This window comes from Lutra lutra, chromosome 6, assembly GCF_902655055.1.
Source record: "Lutra lutra chromosome 6, mLutLut1.2, whole genome shotgun sequence".
Taxonomy (NCBI): Eukaryota; Metazoa; Chordata; class Mammalia; order Carnivora; family Mustelidae; genus Lutra; species Lutra lutra.
In genome coordinates this window covers 131667250-131692312 of record NC_062283.1, presented here as the reverse complement: position 1 = coordinate 131692312, position 25063 = coordinate 131667250, and the positions used below count along the sequence as shown (strand labels likewise).

Here is a 25063-nt window from a genome sequence, read left to right as displayed (position 1 = left end):
GGGGGACATACTGGGTTCCTATTGGGGAACATGCTCCCCACACATGGTTCGGTGTAGCTGGGCAATGACTGATTAGCACTGTTTGTCAGCCCCTAGGTCAGAAAGAGAGGAATCCAGCTCTCCTAAGTCTGTGGGGGCGGGGTGGGGGGGGGAGCTATTTAAATTTAAGTAAATTAAATTAAGTAAAAATTCAGTTCCTCAGTCATACTAGCCAAACTTAGACTTCAAGAGTCACATGTGGTTATTGGCTAATACATTTCCACCATTGCAGCAAGTTCTATTTGACAATGCTGCTCTTGATAATTGAAAGTAACTGTATTTTTGTCTAAATCCTGATTTGGGATTTTTTTGGCGACTTTTTTTTTTTAATTTGTAAAGATGATTTTTGGTGACTTTTATTTCAATAATGGCACCGTGATGTAATTTTAAAAGATACATGTTTCTTCTTCACTAGATTATGAGTTCCTCAAAGGTAGAGACTTAAAATCTTCAATTTTTCCCATAATGCCTGGCATATAGAAAGCACTAATGAAGGAAAGATTACTCAGAATCCCACTGGGGGCAGAGAATAGGAAATAGAAAATAAAAGTAAAATGCTTGAAAAAGTCCCCAGAAAAGACATTACAAATGAAAATAAAATTTCTCTACTGTGAAAAGCCACACTAACAGGTCTTATACAAAATAGTACATTATTCTCTGTTTGGTTTATAATGCTTTGAGCTTCCACAACGGTTTCTAAATGTTATTTACTTTGATCTGTACAAAAATCCTGGAAAGTTAGAGCGGTATTCTCCTTTTCATGTTAGAAATGAAGGAAAAAAACTAAAGATGATGTATTTTATCTGTCCTAATGTCGGGAGTTTTAGTCTTAATTGGTAGAACCAGGTTAGAACAAACCCTAGTCTAGGATTCCACTGCACTGTAACATTCTTTAAATGTCAATCATAGTAGCTTTTTAAAAAATTGGGTAAAAAAGTACCAGATTATATCAAGCACTATTAACTTAAAAATATTTATTTAATGGTAATGGAAAAATCCAACTTTGTATTTTTTTTAAAGATTTTATTTATTTATTTGAGAGAGAGGGAGAGAGAGGGAAAAGTGCAAAGGGAGAGTGAGAGGGAGAAGCAGACTCCCAGCTGAGCAGAGAGCCTGACATGGGACTCAATCCCAGGACCCTGAGACCATAACCCAAGCCACAGGCAGATGCTTAACAGACTGAGCCCAGGCATCCCTGTATTTTCTTTTTAAATGAAGAATAAAGTGAACTTCCCACTTTAGAAATTGTGGAATTTGACAAGGTATTTTTATTTGACCTCTGTAGGTATACTGTCATGATGAAGTATTTCGAAGTTAGAACATCTTAAGTCACTACCATTAGAAACCACCTTTCCTATGATACATTTCTAAGAGCCATAAATATAACTTATTGATCCTCTCTTAAACAGAATGCTGCCTTCTCTAGATATCAACATTATATTATGCACAAAAATCTGAAATTAATTGTTACACGTGCCTTGTGGTTTTTCTGCTTCAGAAGAAAATAAATTACTATAATACTTTTATATTGACAGCTTCCACTTATATATTTAAAATGATTCAATTTAAAAATATCCAATTTTCATTAACTTTCATTACTATTTATTCTGAATTATGAACTTTCACTACTATTTATTCTGAATTATAATAAAGGACAGTGCTAAGACTTCATAGCCCACATTAGTTCCTCCTTGCTGATGGGTGGAAATGTAGGGGAGAAAAACATTTAGACTGCTGAAGGCTGGCAGTTACAGTAACTTCGTTCAGTCATGAAATTTATTACAAATTTATTACATTTTACAGGTACTTAAGCTGAGACAACAAAAAGATCTTCTAACAGGAAGCTGGGCTGGGGGAGGATCTCCGTGCTTTTGGCTCACCTGAACTGCCTGGTTATCAGCAGCTATCGGAACTGATCTCAGAGACATTAAATAAACGCCAACAAAGAAAGGGAGAGAATGTTACTCAGCAGAACTCAGCTCTTCCGAATTACTTAAAAATTATGTGTCCCAGATGTGTTCAAGGTCTCTGTGAATATGCACTTCTTTTAATTCTGGGTTAACCATTAAAAAACAAAACAAAGCATAGGAGTGCCTAGCTGACTCAGTAAATCATACGACATTTGATCTTAGGGTTGTAGGTCTGAGCCCCATTTTGGGTGCAGAGATTACATAAAAATAAAATCTTTAAAAAAAATAAAAACAAAGCCTATAAAAAACACACAAGACTGACTTCCGTTTTTTTTTAACTTCTGGTAATTAACTAAGTTTAAGATAAATTTGCATTCAAGGGATTTTAAAAATACATATTTAAGTTAATTAGGTATGAGTATTTAACAGTTTTTAGCTAAGACCATACTGAAATACACTACAATCAATTATAATCTTAATCTCCCATATAAAATATACATATTTAAGTATTCATAATTCAGAACACGACATCTCAGGATATTCCTGAGTATGCTTACATCTTTCACCTGAGTGAAGTAGTGATTTATTTATAAAGTAGGAGGAAAGCATTTTATTTATTTGACAGAGAGAGAGAGACAGTGAGAGAGGGAATACAAGCAGGGGGAGTGGGAGAAGGAGAAGCAGGCTTCCTGTGGAGCAGGGAGCCCAATGCGGGCTCAATCCCAGCCAGGATCATGACCTGAGCCAAAGGCAGATGCTTAACTGACTTAAGCACCCAGAGAAAAGCATTTTTTAAAAAAACTTATTTATTTATGTATTTGAGAGAAAGTGAGGGCATGCGTGTGTGGGGAGAAGGGCAAAGGGAGAGAATCCCAAGCAGATCCCCCACGGTTCGTGGCGCCCCACACAAATCCCACGGCCTCTGAGATCACGACCCACGCTGAAACCAAGAGTCCAAGGCTCAACCGACTGAGCCGCCCAGGGGCCCCGAGGAAAGCATTTTTAATTTGTTAAGACACTGGTAGATAAATCTAAGAAACCTGTGTATTGTAAAGCAGTGGTTCTCAAAAGTCTTCAGAAGGTAGAATGCTTGAGGGTCAATGTCTTAGTAGTAAAACATCAGAGGAATTAAGAAAACTTACACTGGTAAAAACTGACTGTATGAAATCATAATAATAAGTTTACATATAGAATGCCCCCCCAAGTTACTGAACTAATAGTCATATAATACTTAGATTGCTGGTAAGTTTTTCACTAATATTTACTGTAGTCATCAATGTTTAGATACTTATAAACAAACTTTAAGGTAAGAAGAGCCTTTTGAATAACTTATTTTCCACAAATTTGGAAAAGATAACCACCATTCAATTTTATTGGCAGAACACCTTGATCTTTTAAGATATAAAAGCAGTTTAAATATTATTAATATAAGAATATTTTATTAGTGTGGGTTTTATGACCTTGGCCTCAGTTTCCTCATCTACAAAATATAAGAACTGATCTATCTGATTTCTAAAGTTCACTCTAACATTAGTATTTACAGCAGCCCTCTGGCCAAAAAAAAAAAAAAAAAAATCTCTGGCCAGATTTTTAACAAAAACTAGGATTTTTTTTTCTTTTAATTTTGGTATTTTTTTCTATTCCTAAAAGTACTATTATTTTAAATCTGAAAATCTCCCTGAGGCTTATGGATTTTATATGAGTCTACAAAAGCTGGCAAATACACATTTCTCTAAGTAGATCCAAAAAGGATGGAGTGAAAGGAAGAAAAGCAGTGGACTAAAACGATGGCTAGTATCTCTTCAAGTTCTGTCTGTAATTTGAGAAAGCTTATCTGGATACTAAGTTAGACCATTTAGGAAAAGTCCCTGGTTGGGAGGGAAAAACATATTTTATAAAATGAAATGGTCAATTCAGTTAATTTACTGAACTAGCAAAGTCAAAGTATGTGCATAGGGGTGTGACATGTAAACCCCATAACAGTCTGCAAACTGATCTTCCAGCCACAGAGCAATCGTTAGGAGTTACATGAACTCACATTCTCAAATATGTTACTCCCTCACAGTGTAACCTGAGACTTGGTTTCCTCGAAACAAAACAGGTGTTAGAGTACTTATTGCACAGGATTATTGTGAAGACTAAGAGAGATAAGGTACACAAATATATAAATTCCTCACTATGCTACCTGGTATACAGTAATAAATGACAGTTTCATTTCATTCGTTTCTGTTCCTGTTCTTTTCCATCATGCAAACCCTTATCAAATTAGCCTTCCTACAAATTCAGCTCTGATTATGCCACTCTTTAATAAGAATTTTAAAAATCTATTTATCATCTATTTTTAAAAAAGATTTTGTTTATTTATTTGACAGAGAGAGAGATCACAAGTAGGCAGAGAGGCAGGCAGAGGGAGAGGGGGAAGCAGGCTCCCTGCTGAGCAGATGTGGGGCTCAATCCCAGGACCCTGGGATCGTGACCCGAGCCTAAGGCAGAGGCTTTAACCCACTGAACCACCCAGGCACCCCAATATTCCTTAATTTAAATAGTTCTTCCTCTGTGCAACTTTTTCTTATCTTCATAATCAGATACAATCTCTCCCTTAACTTGAATACCACTTCAGGTATATACAAAACAGTCTGGTCTCTATCTTTTTTAAAAACAACACTGAACATACCATCTCTGGTAAACAGTAGCCGAGGAGAAGGATTGTATCTTTTTTCCAACAATGGATTCTCAACATATGGGAACGTGAATTTCATCAAGCAAAGTTCCTGCTAACACCTCTCCACACTTTGTCAAATTATACAGATCCTAGTCATAAAATTCAAAGGTAGTAAGTTCATTTAGCAACCAGGAAAAATAGTAATTTTTTTCTCATTTGTCCACCTTATCTCTTTTCTTAAACTGATGACAAGCATCAGTGTTCTAACATAAATTAATTTATATTTTGAATGCGAGGCTCCTTAACATGAGAAAAAAAACCCAGAATACTAACAGGATTGGTAATCTCACAAAGAGGATGATAGGCCTAATGCCTCACCAGTATCACCAAAAAAATCTTAATCTCCTAAATTTCAAAAACTCTAGTCACACAGCAATATATTGGTTATGCAAAAGGTCTAAAAATGGAAGAGAAAGAGCCTTCATATAAAATGCACTGACATGAGAATGTCACACCACACTACTTCCAAATTTTCTTTTTCTGCATTTAGTGGCCCTCTTTTACGGAGGCACTTTTCATTTAAAAAATCACGAAGCATATATGTGATATACAACCTTTCTTCACTGTGCCAGCTAAAATGGTACCAAGGGATATGAAACAGTCTATAGGTTCAGCAGGCTAGAAGGATTTAAGAAAAATGAAATAAGATTTAAAATGTGCTGCAGTACAAGAAAGAGATCCCTGCTTACTGGACACCCTGGGAACCGCCGGAGCCCTGTCATCAGCTGTGTTACATATTTCAATTGCCATATTTTAAGTAACTACAGAAACCTGAGCAGGCAAATTATACAGAACAGCTTTATGACTCTGCTTTATCAAAAAAAAAAAAAAAAAAAAGGGACAAGTGACTACAAGCTAAAAAACAAAAAATTAAAAGTAACTCTTTCTCTATCCAGTTGCAGTAAAATATGATCCCATACCCCATTTTTTTTTTAAAGATTTTATTTATTTATTTGACAGATCACAAGCAGGCAGAGAGGCAGGCAGAGAGAGAGGAGGAAGCAGGCTCCCTGCTGAGCAGAGGCTCGATCCCAGGACTCTGAGATCATGACCTGAGCTGAAGGCAGCGGCTTTAACCCACTGAGCCACCCAGGCACCCCCCCCCCATACCCCATTTTTAAAGTATTTCTTAAAGACCCTGCTACTGAAGGCCTATTTTGTTTTATAATGACCATTTTTTGGCACCTCTATTTCTCAATCAGGCATTCTTTCCTTTTTAAAAATGAAATAGCTAGAAATTTATTCTTTACACCAAGACTTTCCTAAATGGACAATTTTCACTGTTTTTTTGGGTTTTTTTTGCCTTTCTTCCTTCATCTTCTTTATGCTTCCATCACCATTTATCACCATCACCACCATCTTCATTATCACCACCATCTTCATTATCACCACCATCTTCATTATCACCACCATCATCATCATCACCATCATAAGATATCTTACCCAGAGCAGGCAATACACACTGTGACCACTACCGAGCAGCGAACACGTTAGCATGGCATTTCTTCCCAGCATTTAGCACAGGAGCATTTGTAACCAGATGTTTCACAATATACTATGCACTGATGATGTTAATAATAAATTCTTTTTCCCTTATGGTTAATCTGTAATACTCCCTAAACAAAACTGAGGAAGATGTTAACTACATTCTCGTCCAAGAATCAGATATTTAAAAATTTCTTTTTTCAAAAGGCATTGTTCCATTCTGTCAGATGCTGTATGTTAGTAGATGAACAGTAGTGGATTTTTTAAAGTACATTTTCTTGGGGCGCCTGGGTGGCTCAGTGGGTTAAAGCCTCTGCCTTCGGCTCAGGTCATGATCCCAGGTCCTGGGTTCAAGCCCCACATCGGGCTTTCTGCTCAGCAGGGAGCCTGCTTCCTCCTCTCTCTCTGCCTGCCTCTCTGCCTACTTGTAATTTCTCTCTGTCAAATAAATAAATAAAATCTTTGAAATGCACTCAGCCATCCCTGAGTGTTTAAAAAAAAAAAAAAAAGTACATTTTCTTGGGGCGCCTGGGTGGCTCAGTGGGTTGGGCCTCTACCTTCAGCTCGGGTCATGATCTCAGGATCCTGGGATCAAGCCCCGAAATTGGGCTCTCTGCTCAGCAGGGAGCCTGCTTCCCCCCCTCTCTCTGCCTACTTGTGATCTCTCTGTCAAATAAATAAATAAAATCTTAAAAAAAAAAAAAGTACATTTTTCTTTTCCTTTTATTTAAAAATTGAGATATAATTGGCATATAATAGGACATATTTTTCCAAAGTTTAAATAGCATACTCTCTTGAGAAAAATCTGAAAAATTAACCAACTGTTTATCTACTTATGTATAATTCAAATGCTTTAGCAAAAGGCAGAATCTTGAATAGAATGTCTTCTTACCTCAGGAGCAAACATGGTCTCATAGGTAGGATTATACTGAACTTCTTTGACAGCAGGGTCAAGGTGAACTCCAGTCTCCAAATCTTCCTAAAAGAAAACCAAATGAACATTAAAGATCTGACAAGTAATCATTTTATTCTGGAAACTATATTAAGGTCACACTAGCTATTTTAATACCAATTTTATGATTATTGTACTAATACCATATGATTAATAATTCTAATACTCAAAGACTAATAAAAGTAATGTATGTAGGTGTAAAGGTTAGAATGCATAACGATATTTTTTGCCTTCCAAAATGCTGATTTTATCCCACCTGAACAAATTTTAAAAATTTCTAAATAGGCTAATAAGCTACTCAAAGCTTTAAATTAAGAGAGCCCAAGTCCTCTTTTTTATGAATTCAAAAGACCTAGCCTCTGGTTCCAAATTCAGGATAACTACTTCTTTATTCAGCAAACCTGATTAGACATATACCCAGATGGCACAGGTTCTGGGCTACAGAAGTGTCAGGGCCCCAATATTCTAAATCTAAATCTTACATTCTACGCCAATGATTCAACCTTCTGAAATTCACCCCCCAGTTTAATGAACATAAAAATCTCATGTCCACTACAGAATCACTGGTGATCTCTATTTTATGTAACTACACCACCTGCTACAAATATAGTAAGTTCCAAATTGGTATCTCTAGCTTGGGCCTCTGCTCTGAATTCTAAAGACTTGTGTATCTAACTTTTAGCTCGACATCTTTTCTCCCAGGATGCCTAACAGACATCTCAAATTTGCTATATCTCACTTCCTGTTCCCCCCTTCCCCAGTGCCTTCTTCCAGCCTTACATTTGCTTAGGCAGAAACTCCCAGAGTTATCCTCGCTTCCTCTATCTTTCCTGTTGTATCTCCAATCCATCAGCAAAGCCTCTACCTTCTACATACATCCAAAGTTCAACCACTTCTCAAGTCCTCTTTCATGGTCACCTCATAGTCTAATTTACCATCTCACACCTGATTACCAGGCTCCCTGCTTTTACCCTTGTCTACCCACAGCCTCACTTCATGCAGGAAGCTGTGTGATTTTAAAATACTATATTATGTTTGGGTTATGAACATTGGGGAGGATATGTGACATGGTGAGTGCTGGGAAGTGTGTAAGCCTGACGATTCACCGACCTGTACCTCTGGGGCAAATAATACATTATATGTTAATAAAAATAATTAATAAAAAATATTATATTATGTTACTCCTGTTCTAAATCCTCAAGTAACTTCTCCACTCAGAGTAAAAGCCTAATGAAGGCCAAAGGCTCATTACCAGTTGTTCTCAGAGAGTAAATATGGTTCCCCAGGTAGTGCTATAGGGGATTTTATCTTCCTGTATTGTCCTGCCTGAGTATTTACATATTAAAAACATGTTATTCATACATGTTTAATTCACATATTAAGCAGGCTATATATACCTTTCCTTTAATTAGGGCAGTCAAGTTATATTTTGAAATTTTTAAGGAAGTTACATATCATCTCTGAATTACATTTCGGTAAAGCAGAATTACAGAACTGCTATTAGAAAGTGAGGATGTTTGAATCTATCTGGTTGAGAATTAGCCTCCTCTTCTGAGATCTCAGAATGGTCACCCCCTGTGAAACTTGCCCCCACAAACTTCCATCTTCACCAAGTCCTGTGCCAGTGCTCATCAACTCAGGCCTCACTGGCTCACTTGCTATTCCTAGAATTCACCAAAGGTCGATCCTGCCTCAGGGTCTCTGCATATACTATTTCCTTTTCCTGGAATGTTCTTTCCCTAGATAGCCACATGATTGTTTTCTCTCCTTTATCAGGTCTCAGTTTTTCTACTTTCCTCTTACCTTGCTTTATTTTTGTACATTATATTTATCATCATCCGCCACAGATGTACTTATTGTCTACATCCCTTACTAAAGATTGGATTTCAAATGCACGCATGTATCCTCGACCCCTAGAATCAACCCTACCATATCACCTTCTTTATTCTGTTGGCCTTTTGCTAATGTAACATACATCTGTCTATATAATACAAAACACAATTCAAAGCAATATCAAATAATTTTTTTAAAGGTGAGATATCATGAAGTTGATAGTGATGGTGGAGAAGAAGCAATGTCACTGACCAGTGAAGACCTGGTAGACTCAGAACAACTAATGACCAAAGACTAGAAAACAACAACAAAAAATAATACTAGAGGCACACAGTGAGTATTCCAAAATTTTACCATTTGTAAACCATCCCTCACCCAAAGCAGGCAACTTAATTTCTCTACTTCTCAAAGATAGGGTTCCTCAGGTATGACTCCCTTGGACTTCCACCCTCTCTAGTTTCGGAACTGTCCATATTTTTACCTTATCTTCTCTTTCTCAGGACTTCAATCTCCTCCTCAAATTTTTATCTGCCATCTTGACCATAATCCTGGCCTCTGGATCTATATTATCTAATTGCCCATTGAACTACATGATATGGATGTTCTACCACATCAAACACTTTGCTATGTCTCATTCCATGACTCCACCTTTCCTTGGTAACAAATAAGGCACTGAGTCTTACTGATCCTATCTCTGAAATATTTCTCCAGCAACCCTACTTCTACTGGCCTTCTCATCCTTGTCCCCATTATCCTCGTACAGACTTCATCATATCTTGTCTCATCCATTGTAATACCTCCTTATCTGATAATACACTCCCACCTTTGCCTTATTAGATAAATCTCTGATTTTTAAAAATATCAAGCACTTTCACCCTAGCTGTGCTATTGGCGATATTACTGTCTTTGTTCCTTATGCATTTCCCTTTATTATCTGATAATACGTCATCTTCTTATTTTCTCTTTTACCTTCCCTTCTCTTGACTCAGGAAAACTGCTCTTCTACAATCATTTTACATAATTCCTTACAGCAACTATGATACTATATCACTTGTTGCACATGGTTTTTACTAACATTTTACATCCTCACTGCCTAGTAGAATGCAGCGTAATCAGCGCCTGTTCAATAAGTATTTGTTAAATTGAAAAAAGAAAGAGTCAAATCCATTGAGAAAGAGGATGAAGGCTGACTAAAGATCACTGAATTTGGGCAATTACGTCACATGAAACCTTTGCCAGAGCGATTCGGGTAGTGCGGTAGAGTATGGAAAAGCAGTCGTAAGAGACAGAACTATACCTAAGGATTTAGAAAAACAAGACAGTAATCATTTCTACTCTCTCAAGACATTTGGCAATAAAGAAAAGAAGAGATGGCATGCCAGATTGAAGAATTTTTGAGGTAAAATTAAGTTTGTTTTTTCCCTCCTTAAGGAAAGACTAAGCCAAGATTTAATCAATTATAAGCTACAGGATAAGAGAAAGTAGGGAGAAACCTAGGAAAAAAGCCAGCACAGTTGGAAGGTTATCCTCTGAGAAGAGGCGAGTCCTCTCTGAGATGAAACAGAGAGGACAAAGACAAGGATAGATGTTCGGAGTTGGTGGGAGATGTTAGAACTCACAACTGATGTTATTTTCTTTGTGTAGTTGGGGGAACAGGCCTCTTCACAAAACAAGTGTGGTAACTTCAAATTCATTTATACATGTAATAAATATTGACTGGGTGCCTACTGTGTGTCAGGCATTGTTCTAGGCCCACAGAAACAGATATCGCTCCCCATCCTTGTGGAGCTTATATTCTTGTGGGGGAGACATACAATAAACAATATACTAAGTGAATTATATAGTTTGCTAGAAGAGGGTACGCACTATGAAAAAAAAGTGCTTAATGACCTTACTGTTGTCTCATATTGTCTCATATAATTCCTATAGCACTGCTAAAAATAAGCACTAGCAACATTAAGTCACTGACCCCAAGAAGCTAACAGAATAAATGAGAAAAGGAAAAAATTTCAAGTAACCACAAAGAACGATGTTAAAGCAATAAACCAAAAAATCACTGACAGACTCTCAGTCAGGGTTCTTCACTGCAAACAGGGGAAAAACCCTTACAGACCAATTAAACAGCACTGAATCCTTTTGAGTATCTCATCTTTTCTCTTGGAATTGCCAAGAAGGGTAGAGACTCGGTTTGGGAAAACAGGGTGAGAAAACAGGATCGTAAAATTAAAATGTCATATACAAATGGCTTCAACTGCATAAAAACTAAATTAAATGCATTTCTCAAACTGAAAATCAAGCATGTCACAGAACCAGTCTGCTGGGGACAAGAGTTCACCATTCCTGAACATCATTACTAAACCACTGTGGCTGCCACTGGATGCTTTTGAGACTACTGCCCTAGTTGGGAAACTAGACGCTGGCCACCACTGCCACTCAACATATTCTCTTTTCTTGCTTCTTTGTGGGTTGGCTTTAGATTAGAATTTAGGTGCATGCCTTTGTCTGCTCAGCCTAAGTTACTGTCCTGAGCCTTAGCTGAAAGGGAGCTGGGGGAATGAGAAGCTGGGCTTTTCACCACTGAAGGCTGGGGGCAGCAAGGGCTGTTCCTCACATTAAGACTCTTAGGAAGGGGATTCAGATGCGAGGCCATCTAAAGTATGATCCGTATACAGTTAACCCCTGCACAACAAGGGTTTGAATTTGTAGGCAGATTTTTTTCAATAAATACGGTACAGTACTATAAATGTATTTTCTTTTATGGTTTTCTTAATAACATTTTCTTTTCTCTAGCTTCCTTTATTGTAAGAATACAGTATATAACACACATGACAATGTATGTTTTAGTTGACTATTCATGTCATCAGTAAGGCTTCTGTCACCAGTAGACGATTTGTAGTTACTTTTTTGGGTAGTCAAAAGTGATACTCGGGGAAGGGAGTTGGAAGGGAGAGGGCTGCTGTCCCTAACCTCTCATTGTTCAAGGGCGAACTGTTTACTACCCGAGAATGCACACTAGAATCTTCACCGATTAGAGACAGTATCTGCTGAATGTTGAGTAGAAAAATTCTAGGATCGTAAAATTAAAATGTCATATACAAATGGCTTCAACTGCATAAAAACTAAATTAAATGCATTTCTCAATATTCAATTCTAGAGTAAACTGCTTAAACTAACAAGGCTTAGCCACATTCAGATCTCCCCGGTGGATTTCACAGAATATGTTTGTTAGAAACACTTTAAAATGTGGTTTATCAGATCTTTCCGATTAGGAGTATTTTGAATTTGAATTATTTTGAACAGAGTGCCATGAGATACCAAATTTTAAGGGCAAAGTATAATTTAAAAAGAATTACTCTTATATACACATCAGTGGCAACTAATAAAAAATATAAATAGATCCCAGTCTCTGGTTCCTGCTAAAATTATAGAACAAATTGAACAACCCTCCAGAAAATGAAGAATTTTTAATTAATTATACATTTAATTAGAAAAACTTGGACAATATCACAACCTTGTTTTAATACCCAGGAGGGGTTTAATAATAATTAAGCATGCAATTGAAATTACCACAGAATTACAGAGGACTTCCATTCAGTTTTAATTATCCATAAAAATTAAAGTGCAATGAGCGAAGGGTACCCTATGGGTCAAATAAGTTTGAACGGGTTATCTTCTGTTGAATCAAAGTAATTTGAGGATAATGAGATAGTATTTACTTTTGAGTCCTTTTCACATTTTTTACTCATGTACATGATAGATGGAAAAGCACTCTGTAAACTATAAAGCAGAAAACAAATATTAATCATTATGAGCTATTTATCAATTTATAGTTTCCCCCCTCAAGAAAGTAAAATGAATAAACTTCCTAAGATGGACATTTACATGGATGAGATAAAGAATAGAAATTCACATAAAGATATCCTTTGGGTTTGGCCCTTAATAAATGCAGAGGAAAAAAGTGATCTAGTTGAAGTTCATAAGTATAAGAAAGATCACCCATAAAGAAATTAGAGGCCGAATTCTCATTTTACTCAAGTTGGCTATGTTAAAGCAGGGAATGCACTCGGGAAAAGTAACATTCATGGACTACAATGAGAGAAAGCCAGGCCTGCTTTTACTTTTTTAACTTTAAATTCAATTAACAAGCAACTCTTGCAACCCAATAAGGTTCATTACATGATTTCCAAAGTGCCCAATCTGACAGTGTTGCATTAAAATACATTTTTAACAAGAAAATAACTGTTCTCATACACTGGAGAAAACAAAAATGTTTGATGGGAGTCCTAGCAGAAAAGAAGTGAGAACAGGACTAAGATAATACGTGAAGAGATAAGAACTGAGAACTTTCCAGAAACACTGAAGATCCACACTCTAAACCCATCAATTCCCAATTAAAGAAACCCCACAGATTCTGAGCAGGACAAACAAAAAGAAATCCACATCTGGGTATCCCATAATGAACGTGAAGACTGAAAACCACACCCCCCACAAAGGAGGCAGAGGGTAAGGGTCTTAAAAGCAGTCTGAAGAAAAAAGAAAAATATTTTAAATATGCTGAGAGCAAAAACTGCCCGCTAAGTAAACTAAACCCGGTGGAAAAAATCCATCAAAAAAGAGGGTTAAATAAAAACATTTTAAAACAAACTGAGGGAGCATGTAGTTGATGGCTCAGTCAGCTGAGCGGCCGAGTCCAGATTTCAGCTCAGGTTGGGGTCATGGGATCCAGCTCATGTGGGGCTCTATGCTCAGTGGGGAGTCTGCTTGAGATTCTTTCACTCTACCCTCCGCCCACCCTGCCTCACTCAGTCACTCTCTCTCTCAGGTAAATAATAAATACTAAAAAAAAAAAAAAAGAGAGAGATAAACTAAAACTACAAGCATTTGCCACCAGTTAGCCCTCACAAGAGGACATGAAGTGGGCCCTGTAAGGAGAAAAAAGCAACCTCTTGCATACGAGAGGCAAGAATCAGCTTGGCTTACGGTCATCTTCTGAAGTTTAAATATATGTGGGAAATACAGGATGCTAATAGCTAAAGCAGGGGTAGGGGAATGTTAATAAAACTGAAATATTCTGGGGCGCCTGGGTGGCTCAGTGGGTTAAAGCCGCTGCCTTCGGCTCGGGTCATGGTCCCAGGGTCCTGGGATCGAGCCCCACGTCGGGCTCTCTGCTCGGCAGGGAGCCTGCTTCCTCCTCTCTCTCTCTGCCTGCCTCTCTGCCTACTTGTGATCTCTGTCTGTAAAATGAATAAATAAAATCTTTAAAAAAAAAACCAAAAAACTGAAATATTCTAAGGCTTTTGCACTGTTCAGTAAGAGGCAAAGTACTGATTAATTCAGGTTTTAATGTCTACGGGTAACCACTCAAAGAGCAGAAACTGAGGGCATAATTTACAAATCAGCACTGGAAAAGGATGGAATGATTTAAAAAAAAAAATCAATCCAAAAGCATGGATGCCTAGCATACTAACTTCCTGTGAAGTCTTTCTTTCCCATTACCTGTATGTAAGACTATACTTAAAAAAAAAAAAAAATTGCTATGGCTGCACCTCACAAGTTCTGGTGAGTATTATTTTCCTTATTGCTCTGTTCAAAGTATTTTCCATTATTATTATTTTTTTTTATTTTGGCTCCTGGGTTATTGAGAAGTACAATTTCGTAATTTTCAAATACGGGAATTTTACAGTTAACTGGTTAGCTTAGAAGCATCGTGGTCAGAGAATGCGATAACATGATTTAAAATTTATTGAGGCTTGGGGCACCTGGGTGGCTCAGTCGGTTCTGCCTTCAGCTCAGGTCGTGATCGTGGGGTCCTGGTGATCAAGCCCTGAATGGGGCTTCCCTGCTCAGCAGAGACCCTGCTTCTCCCTCTGCCTCTGCTGCTCCCCCTGCTTGTGCTTGCACTTTCTTCTCTGTCAAATGAATAAATAAGATCTTTAAAAAAAAATTATTGAGACTTATTTTATGGTTTAGAGGGGTTGCCAAACTAGTTTTATGGGGAAAATCTAGCCTACAGTCTGTTTTTGTACCAACAAGCTAAGTATGGCATTTATTTTAAAGGCTTGTTTAAAAAAGAAAGACAAATAGAAGGTATGACAAGGACTATATGTGGCCAGCACAGCCTCAAATCTTTATCATTTGGCCTTTTACTGAAGTTCACCGGTGCCTGGCCTAGTGTATGGTCAGCTTTTAAAAAATGCTTTATTAGTGCTTGAGAAAAATATTCTGCTTTGAGTGCAAGTTCTTCATACCCTTTACATAGTTTGTTAATTTTGTTGTTCAAATTCACCGTTTCATAATTTTCCTTTTTGCTTGTTCTATCAATTATCAAAAGGTATAGTAAAATCTCTGCTGTGATGGTAGATTTGTTGGTTTTTTGTTGTAGTTCTATCAATTTTTACTTGACTATTTTCAGGTTACATTATTAGATGCATATGAATTTAAAACTGCCATATATCTCTTTGTGAATTGAACCTGTATCATTATGAAGTCTACTTTATTGATCTTAATACAACCAATGGCACTTATTTTTGTTGTTGTTGTTCAGTATTTGCTGGATATATTCTTTTTCCACCTTCTTACTTTTGATCATTCTGGAAAACTTGGCAAGCATGGCAAGAAAAAAAAATGAAAGAAATAGAGTCAAAGAAAGAAAAAAATATTGTCATACTTGCAGCAGATCTAACTATATAAGTAGTGAGACTAGTTAAATTAATAAATAGAAAAAGTAATGCTATTTATTAATATATTAGCATAAAAATAAGACACACTTAGAAATACTGGCAGCAAAACTGTTTTGCAAGATATTGATGGAGAAAATTAAACACTTCGGAAGAAATTAAAAATCTAAAGAAAACCTAAAGAAATGAATAGATATAATATTGTCTCTAAATTGATCTGTGGTTCACTATAATCAAACAAAATCCCACCTGGATGTTAGTAAAACTCCACAAGTCAATTCTAAACTGTATATAGAATTACAGAGGATAAGAATAGCCACAACATTCTTGACTAACAACAACAATAAGGGGTGAGGGGAAAAGTCCTACCAAAAGATCAAGCCATATTATTAAAAATGTTCACACCATGAGGCACCTGGGTGGCTCAGTGGGTTAAGCCTCTGTCTTGGGCTCAGGTCATGACCTCGGGGTCCTGGGATTAAGCCCTGCATTGGGCTCTCTGCTCCTCCTCTCTCTGGAGCCTGCTTCCTCCTCTCTCTCTCTCTCTCTCTCTGCCTACTTGTGATCTCTCTCTGTCAAATAAATAAATAAAATCTTTAAAAAAAATAAAAATAAAATAAAAATGTTCACACCATAAACAAAAATTAATTCCATGTGGATTTATGACTTAAATGCAAAAAGCAGAACTTTGTGCTTTCAAAAAATGAAATGGGAGAATATTCTTATAACTTTGGGATAAGAAAAGCTCTCAAACAAGAAACAGGAACCACAATTCATAAAAGACTAATCTGCTAAGACTAGACAAGTAAACAACTATTTATCATGACAGAATAGAGAGTGAGAAGACAAGCCGCAAACTGGAAAAGATATCTGCAGCACATGTAACTGACACAGGATATTATCTAGACTATACAAAGATTTCCTATAAATAAGAAGGAAGACGACCCAATAGTCAACTTCAAAAAGGAAAAAAAGTCAAATCACCAATAACATATATGAAAAGATGTTCAATCTCATTAGTGTTCAGTTAAGCAGTGTTCACTGCTTAAGTTTATACTCTTATCAAAATGCTTGCTATTTGTCATACTACAATTAGTCAAATACAGATGAACATATTTGCATGCTTCACATTGCCTCCCTTGGTCATTTTTCTATCCTCACACTTACTATGTGTAAGGTTTTAAGGTTTTATTTGTTTATTTGTTTTGCCTACAAGCATGCGTTGGTTCAAAACTAGTGATAACCGATGTCCCTGACTCTCATCATAGAACCTTCATCAGCTGGGGCAGGCGGACTCTGTACTCTGCTTCTAATGGACCTTTGGTACCTTATACAACCTCTCTTTCTGGATTATCTTACTTAAAAGTTCAGGTGTTTGAATTCATTCTTTCACCAAATATATCTCCCTCAATCTTGTGTACTAGGCATAGGAGACATGAAAATAGACACAACCATCTCTGGTCCCCAGGGTGTCCCAAGAGTTCAGGGTAAAGGAAAAGTGAACAAGTCACAGATATGCAGCAAGTACTACATCTGAGGTACCAAGGAGGGCTGCCTGGACAGACAGAGGAGGAAATATGTGCACTGAGATGGAAGGAGAGTAAGATTTTTTTTTGGCGGGGGTTGGGGGAAGCAGCATGAGGAACAAGGAAAGGGATTTCCAGGCAGAGAGACCAGTGTGGCCAAAAATCTTGAGAGGAAAAAAAAGAAAATAGGGCTTTGGGGGTTTATTTTGTAGAGAGCTCAGTACAGGAGAATGGCAGGCCTCAGGTTACACAAGAACTTAGGAATTAGTAGTAACACAGTGTCTTTGGGCAGGGAAGTGATATAACACTGGACTTTAGAAAGATTACTTTAGATGCATTGTGAAGGAAAGAATGGATTATAGAACGAGGAAATAAGAAAGGAAAAAGTACAAAGACCAGTTAGAAGGTTATTATAACAGTCTTGCAGAGAAATAAAAATCTGAAAGAAAATATTTGATAAATACCATTGTGTCACGATGACAGGACCCACTACCCAGAAGCAGGGGTTGAAAGAGAAAGGAAAAACAAGAATGACTCCTGGGAGAAGTAATGCAGACATGAAGTAAGGCTGTATCAGTGAAAATGGACAGGAAAAATTAATTTTAGAGAAATTAATGGAGCAGAAATGTTAGAACCAGCTGAACGACTAGCTCCAGGGGCTGAGGAAGAAGGAAAAGGAAGCCCCTTCTATTTTGGCTCGGACTAGTAAGTGGGTTGTGGGATCATTAACCAAAACAGGAAAAACAGGTGAGGCTGACCTTGAGAGGAAAAATAGTCTTAATTTTTCAGCACATTGGACTGGAGGTGCCTGAGAACCCTTCAGAGAGAGTTGTTTAGTAGTTCTGGAGCTAGGAGTTGGAAATAGCACAGATAGTGTGTCTGACAGTGTTATACATAAGTGCTGAATGTGCTTTGTAACAAATCTATCCACGAGATGGGTCCTAGTGTCATCCCCACTTTACAAAACAGAAAAACCTTTGGCACAGAACACTTAGGTCACTCATCCAAAGGGCGCCTGGGTGGCTTAGCTGGTTAAGTGTCTGCCTTTTGGCTCAGGTCATGGTCACATGGTTCTGGGATTGAACACCACGTCAGGCTCCCTACCTAGCGGGGAGCCAGCTTCTCCCTCTCCTCCCCACCTGTGCTCTCTGTCACTCTCTCTGTCTGTCTGTCTCTCTCAAATAAATAATTAAAATCTTAACAACAACAACAAAAAAGTAATTCATCCAAGGTGACCATATGGGTGAGTGCTGGAGCAGTATTTGAATCCCGGCAGTCCTGCAAGACTCCAGAGCCTATGTGAACCACAGTGCTCACTTGTGAGGCATCAGAAGCACAGACTGAAGTTGAAGGCATGAGAGAATATGAGGAATGAAAGGGGGACAAAGGGCAGAGTCAAAGGAAACATACAAGGGAGCACAGAAGAGCAGGGTTTCGGAAAACGGAGGATGGCCCTACGGAAGCCACGGGAGAGAAAGTTTCAAGAAACAAGACCTATTTAATAGTGTCACTTGATACAGATATTCAAGCCAGATGGCAGAACTTGACAAGTTCTCAACTAGTTTCCTAAGAGGCTAGGTTGCACTTGGTTGAGAAAATGAGATGAAGTGAGAGCTCCAAAAAGCTAAGCTGTGCAAAGAATGACAACTCGGGAGGCTGCTGGAGTGGGTGATACAAGTTTGGGGAGTTTGTTTTGTCATAAAGATAGGAGGATCCTAAACATTCTTTCATACCATTCTATTAATAAAAAGTAAAATTCATAAAAACTTGCAGAAGACTTGCCTTGGGAACATCTTTTTTTTTTTTTTTTGGTCTGATTTTTTTTTTAAATTGAAGTATAATTCGCATACAATGTTCTATTAGTTTCAGGTATACAACATACTGATTTGACAATTCTATAGGAAACACCTTAAATACAAAGTAATTTTTGCACACTGCCTCCCATCACCGGATCTTGAACTTCTGATCACCCCCATTAGGCTCTACTGGGCGTACACTACCAATTGGGAGATGCTTTCCTCTGGTTCTAGACACACCAACCTTTCCTCAGATCTTCAAACCCACTAGGCTCTTTGTCATCTCCAAACTTGCTTGGAAACTCTTGCCTTGTCTTGCAGATGGCTGGTTTCTCCTCCTCCTTCAAAGCTACTCTTTCAGAAAAGACTTCCCTGACCAATCTATGGAAGTCATAATCCTATTTTCTTCTCTATCACAGAACTCTTATTTTTTCCTTCATACTATTTAATTCAATCTGTAACCACTTTATTTGCTCACATTTTATGGGCTGCCTCTTCCACTAGCATGTATGCAAAGATGTCTGGCTTGTGGACCTCTGTGTCTTCAGCCCCTAGGATAGTTCCTGGCAAATAACTTGTCTTCAGTAAATATTTGTTAAATGATCCATACAACCAATGTCTCCCTCTATCACTTTCCTCAACTGGGATCAAGCACACTGTTTCTTAAACCTAAGGGCTTCTGTCACTCTTTGACATATACAATCACAAGGGTTAAACTAACATTTACTGTACTTTCATTAGTTACTAGGCTCTGTACTATAACCTACGTTTGTATCATTTCACTTAAGTTTTACATAACCCTCTCGTATAAATATGTACTTCCAAAATTATCTCCATTGTACAAGCGATGAAACAGAGAAGGTTGTAAGTTCACATAAGTGGTAGAGCGGGGATCAGAATCGAGTTCTGATTTTAGAAACAGAACAAAGCCGGGCCATTACTCACTTCAAGTGAGGGTACATACTCTAGTTTGGGAAGTTCTAATTGAAACCTGCTCTACCCAGGCCACATCCTAATCACAATAAATTCAAACTTCACAACCGGACTCCCCTTCCCACTTGCTTGCTGGCGGGAGGCGAAAGCGGGGAGCAGTGGAGAGCTGTCCTGAACTTCCAAGTCCCGGCTTCTCCCCAGGAAGACGCAGGTAGGAAGAAGAGATCCCAGCGTTAGCAACTTAAGTCTCCTCACCGAGGAAGAGGTAACCCGGGGGCTAACGAGAGACTGCCGGATTTTGGAGTAGAAGTAGACAAGTCCCGCACTGCATCAGTGACCCAAGAGCTTACCTTAACTGCCACCTCCGGAGCGGAGTCCACCGCCACTGCCAGAGAGGGTTTGGTCGAAGCTGATTTCGTCAAGTGCATGAGGGAGTCGGCAGCTGGCAGGGAACACCGACCGCCCTCACTGTCCGAGTCCGATTCGGACCCTGAACCCGAACCGTAGGACGCAGCCAGAGCTGCAATCGCAGCCGACATGACGGCACCAGATCCTCTGCGGAGACCAGGCCCGGGCGGAAGGAGTGGCTTCCAGGTCCTGACAGATGACCATAACACACAGTATTTACTTCCTTGGTAAGACTTCACTTACGAAATTTTAAACTGTACACTAATTAGCACTTGAATACGTATAGGAGAACCGAGAATATGAAAGCATTGATCTAGGGAAATAGAATTATAATACCTTTAAACTTTCAGGACCTTTGTGGCCTGATTAAAGACTACGAGTTCCGAAATACCTCGAGGCCGCAAAGTCCCACACTCCCGGCGTGCAGCGCGGCGGGAAGTTGGAGAGGTACAATGGGAAATGTAGTTTGGGGCGAGGGGCGGGGCGAAGTGGGCAGGCCTCTCTTTGACCCCTCCCCTGAATGGATGGTTCATTCAATTGGCTATCATCTTCCCTCACTCCCCGGCCAAGCACTGTTCTCTCCGTCCCCTTCCCCCAAATTGAGGATTGGGCAATACCAAACAGCCTCAGGAAATGGGGGGGAAAGCCGTATTCATTCCTTCTGTTGGGTGGGTGGGCGGAGGCTGAGTTTTCCCCCACAGCTGCACCTGGGCACTGGGAGCTGAAGAGGAAAGCGAGAATCTTAAGCTGGAAGACCCTGAGTTGTGGAGGGTAGCTCCTGTTGGGAAGGATGGGAGATTAGGTGGCGAGGGTCAGCGGTCCCCCCTCCTTCAGGCGCCGATCCCGGCGCCCGGTTGTGGAGCGTCGCGCGCGGGGAGGGGGCGGGCGGGGGGCGGCGGCGGCGGCTCTCGGTGTTGTTCGCTCGCGCGTCGAGCACACGGTGGGTCCGGCGACCGGCGGGCGCCGCAGGCGGCGTTCCCAGTAGTCCGGTGCCTCGGCCGCAGCCCAGAGGCGATTCCACGCCGGAGCCTGTCGCTCCTGGAGGCTCTAGGTGGAGTCCCGGGAGCTGAGGGGGACCGGCGGCCGCCACCGAAGCATGAAGACGGGGTAAGGCAAGACCCCCATGATTTCACGGTGAGCGCCAATCTCTCAGGAATTGGTATTTGGTGGGGAGAGGGTGCTGGGAGAGGAACTCTTTCTCACCGGCCAGAACGGAGAGAGGTGTGTGTGGCGCTCTTGCCCGGCAAAGGTGACGGGGATGGGCGCGCCTCCCCCGCGACGGCCCCCACCCCCATTCGCGGGTTTCCGGAGCTCTGGCCGCCCACCCGCCAGCCGGGCTGGGCTGCCGAGGGAGACGGCAGCCGGCCGGCGCGCCTGGGTCTCGGTTGCAGGGACCGCCCGAGGCTGCTCTAGGTGGGGAGACTGCGGGGCTCACCTGGGGTGCCACCGCCTGAGCTCCCCTGCCCTGGCCGGGCACCCCCTTGCCTGCTCGCTCTGGGGGCGGCTGCAGCACGGGGTGGTAGAGAATCCCCCGCTTGCGCTACGTGCGGGAGGCTCCGTAAAGCCGGCTAGTGCGTTTGCGTGTTTGCGCCGCGCGTCTTTATATTACAGACATGAAGGTAAAGCGAGTGCGGGGATCCCTTTCTTCCCCTGAAGAGGGGGCGAGGCGGGGAGGTCGCCTCGGATGCGTGGTAATGGGGGAGTGCCTCGAGCAGAGTTAGGGAGCCGCTTACTCAGCTCCGATGTCGGCAGGACTCGCCCATTGTGCCACCCAGATAATCATTCAACTATGCAGCATCCATTGCACCTTTCCCATTTTTCTTTTCCCCTTGCTACAGCATGCCCCCTAGCTTCGGTACTCTGACGCCTTCTCTTGCATGCGCTTGGGTGCTGAACTGGAATAATGATGAAAAGAAAGCACCTCTGACCTGAACATTCACAACCTGTCTTACAGCCGATTAATTAACTAATCTCTAGCTAGACTAGATACTTTAATATGACTCAGTCTAATCTTGACCCTTTCTGTATAAGGTGCTCTTTGGATTAAAATTTTATTTTTTTCTTTGGTGTTAAGATTCACGTATTAAGTCTTATTTCTTGTGCGGTAATTGGCTTATTGGTTATTCAACCCATCTAATGTTCTTAAATGTAATATGTGTGATAGGTAACTTTCATCTAATTGTTGATAGTGCTATCTCGTAATTAGAAATGCAGTCTATCTTTGAACTCTCGGGCACAGCTTTTCCCATATGTTCTAAGTTTCTGTTAGCAAAGTATTTTTATTTATGGCGAATATTTGAATAAAGTGCTGGGTAGAAAATTTCTCAAGTTTTGGATAAAAAAGTTTTGTATTTTGTTATTTTTCGGTAATATTTTATTGCTATTCATAGCTTTCAGTTGAATGAAAGGAAGCATTTAATATTTAAGGTGGGGTTTCAACTGCCATAATGAGCATTCGCTAATTTCTCTAAATTTTATTTTTCATTCAGTTATTTGCAATACCATGTATTTAATTACTTGTTGTGGAATTTTTTTCCTATTTTTTTTCTAACTTCTCTCTCCAAGGATGGGCAGGCTCCAGTTTTGCACGAACTACCTGAAAGATGGAATATTTTTTTGAAAACGGAAGAAACAACTGTTGGTTACTTGATTTTTGTGTTAAAAACTGTTTACCTCTCCTTACCTAAAAATAAAAGATTCACTGCCAAAAATAAGTGTTTCCTTTTTGTTTTTTTTGTGAACCTCCCCTTTGGCTTTTCCCCTTTAAGCTTGTTGCCATATCCTCTTGATAAAACAGAATTGCACATAGGCATTGCAGAGGCAGTTGTTTTAAGGTACAGTAATTGTTTTATGGCGTTTGGAAGTGGCGCACTTATAACTTGATGGTGTAGAATCAGTGCTTGGTTAGGAAATGACCTTGCAATTTACAAAATGGACACCTCTGTGCCTTGGTTTCCTTATATGTAAATGGAGACAATACCCATTTAGGTCATTGAGTAGTATGCATAAATTCAATAAAGATGTTTTCATAATGCTTTTAAATTTTTAGATATTTTAACTGATGGATGATGAAAATATTTCAGGGTAAAATACAAGATAAAAACGTCATTAGGATATCACCTGGCATGTTAGAATGGCTGATTTATATTGAATTTTGCCTTGGAGATATAGGGCTATAAATTGAAAAATGTTTCTCATCCATAAAGAGTTTTTAATAATTGCAAATTTAATGGGTATTGTAGTTAATACCTATATGTAGATATAACTATGGATATAGTTCATATTCATGAAAAAAGTTATATGACTTGATAATAAACAAGTAGAATCTTGAATTAAGTTTGTAAAAATAAATTTTTTTTTCCCAAAAAACATTAAGGCCTTTTTCATTGAAAAATTTGCAGATGACATGATCCAAAATACATAGTTGGGATCATTTGTAAGGTGTGGTATGGAGTTTTGTTCAGGTTTATAAATAATTCCATATTCAGATGCAGTGTATTAATGTTGTATAATACTATATTACACTTTTTTTTTTTTTTTTTTCATTTTCAGAGTAGTTTAAGGTATCCATTTCCAAGTGTTTGGTTTTCATTATCACAGAGATAGTAATAGTAACTTTTAATCTCCTTATTGGAATATTATTAACTCAGTTAATTTTCATAGCAAAAGTTACTGTTAAAATATATTATTAGAACTTTTACCAAAGCTGTATTTTTGGTTACTTTGTGGGGAAGCTTCATATAGATGATGAGTTTTATTCAAACGTCTTTAAAATTACTATTGTGTAGTTTCTTTTTTTGAGAATGAATTTGATTACATTTTTAATGTTTTCTCAAATGACCAACTTAAAATTCAGCTGTCATTTTCACTTGGGTAAATACAGTTAATTAAAGGTTTTTCTAAGCTTCTTGAGGACAGAAACTATCCTGAATCTTATTGTCAAAAATCTAAAATGGTTAGCATAGTGTTTAGCAAATAGTAGGGCCTCATTTTTGTTGTTATGAGACAAATAGAATGAGTGAAGAATATCCATTGATTTAGTGGATTGAATAGAAATTTTTAAAAATAGATTTATCCATAAATTTTAAATCATGAAATACAGCTTTATTTCAGGAGAAAAGAGAGAAATGCTTTGGAGGTTCTTGGAACTTTTTTTACCTGCTCAGTTAGAATTCCTTTACTCATATTTTTTGGAAGAGTACTAAATATCTGTATACAATAATGTGAGGGATTGTCAACCTTTCATTCATAAAATGATTAATTTTCTTACCTCTTCTAGGTCACTTCATGAAAATATGCATTAAAGGTTTTTTGTTGTTTTTCCTAAATTAGATAAGTATAGAAATGTTTTGGTTCTTTTTTGCTTACTTCAGTTTTCCAGTGAAATATTATTAAAAAGATGTATTTTAATTATATCCTGTGTCAAATGTGCCTGAATACCAAGTTTTAAAAATAAATGACCTTGAGGTAAAGCTTTTTATGAAGTGAAGAATCTTGAATTTTTAATTTATCACATTCAGTTTATAATTTTGAGTCTTTGTGTATTGCTGTTTCCTAATTTAGCATGAGATCTTTATTTTAAAATTTGTAAAATGGTTTGGAATTGGGAACTTCCTCAAAAACAATATTCTTGGTGGTTAGATTCACAGGCAGCCCACCAAATTTAACCCATAATGTACCTAAGTTATGAGATTTATAATACAGGAGAATTCTATTACTAATAATTAGGATAAATATTAAATTGAAAATAACTACAGTTGTGTACAACACTTTTTCTTTCAG

At 38.7% G+C, this 25063-nt stretch overlaps 3 protein-coding genes across 7 annotated transcripts in view; 2 read left to right on the top strand and 1 right to left on the bottom strand.

Moving 5' to 3' along the window:
• Nucleotides 1–1862, top strand: part of METTL24 (methyltransferase like 24) — a 140996-nt gene extending 139134 nt beyond the window's left edge. Inside the window, exon 7 of the mRNA XM_047733321.1 lies at nt 1843–1862. Within this exon, the coding sequence (XP_047589277.1) occupies nt 1843–1850 (8 nt within the window). The 3' untranslated portion in view covers nt 1851–1862. The remainder of the gene's footprint in view (nt 1–1842) is intronic.
• CDC40 (cell division cycle 40) overlaps nt 1–20473 on the bottom strand; it is a 45301-nt gene extending 24828 nt beyond the window's left edge. Inside the window, exons 1-2 of the mRNA XM_047733312.1 lie at nt 20224–20473; nt 7049–7135 (exon numbers count right to left, since the gene is read on the bottom strand). Of these exons, the coding sequence (XP_047589268.1) occupies nt 7049–7135; nt 20224–20412 (276 nt within the window). The 5' untranslated portion in view covers nt 20413–20473. The remainder of the gene's footprint in view (nt 1–7048; nt 7136–20223) is intronic.
• Nucleotides 20474–20951: 478 nt separating this feature from the next.
• The window catches only part of WASF1 (WASP family member 1), a 61849-nt gene continuing 57737 nt past the window's right edge, over nt 20952–25063 (top strand). For 3 of the 5 annotated variants that reach the window (XM_047733313.1, XM_047733314.1, XM_047733315.1), the window contains exon 1: nt 20955–21415. The gene's annotated coding sequence lies outside the window, so the exon portion shown is untranslated. Of the gene's footprint in view, nt 21416–25063 lie in introns of all 5 variants that reach the window. The other 2 variants (XM_047733316.1, XM_047733317.1) reach the window with 2 other exon arrangements.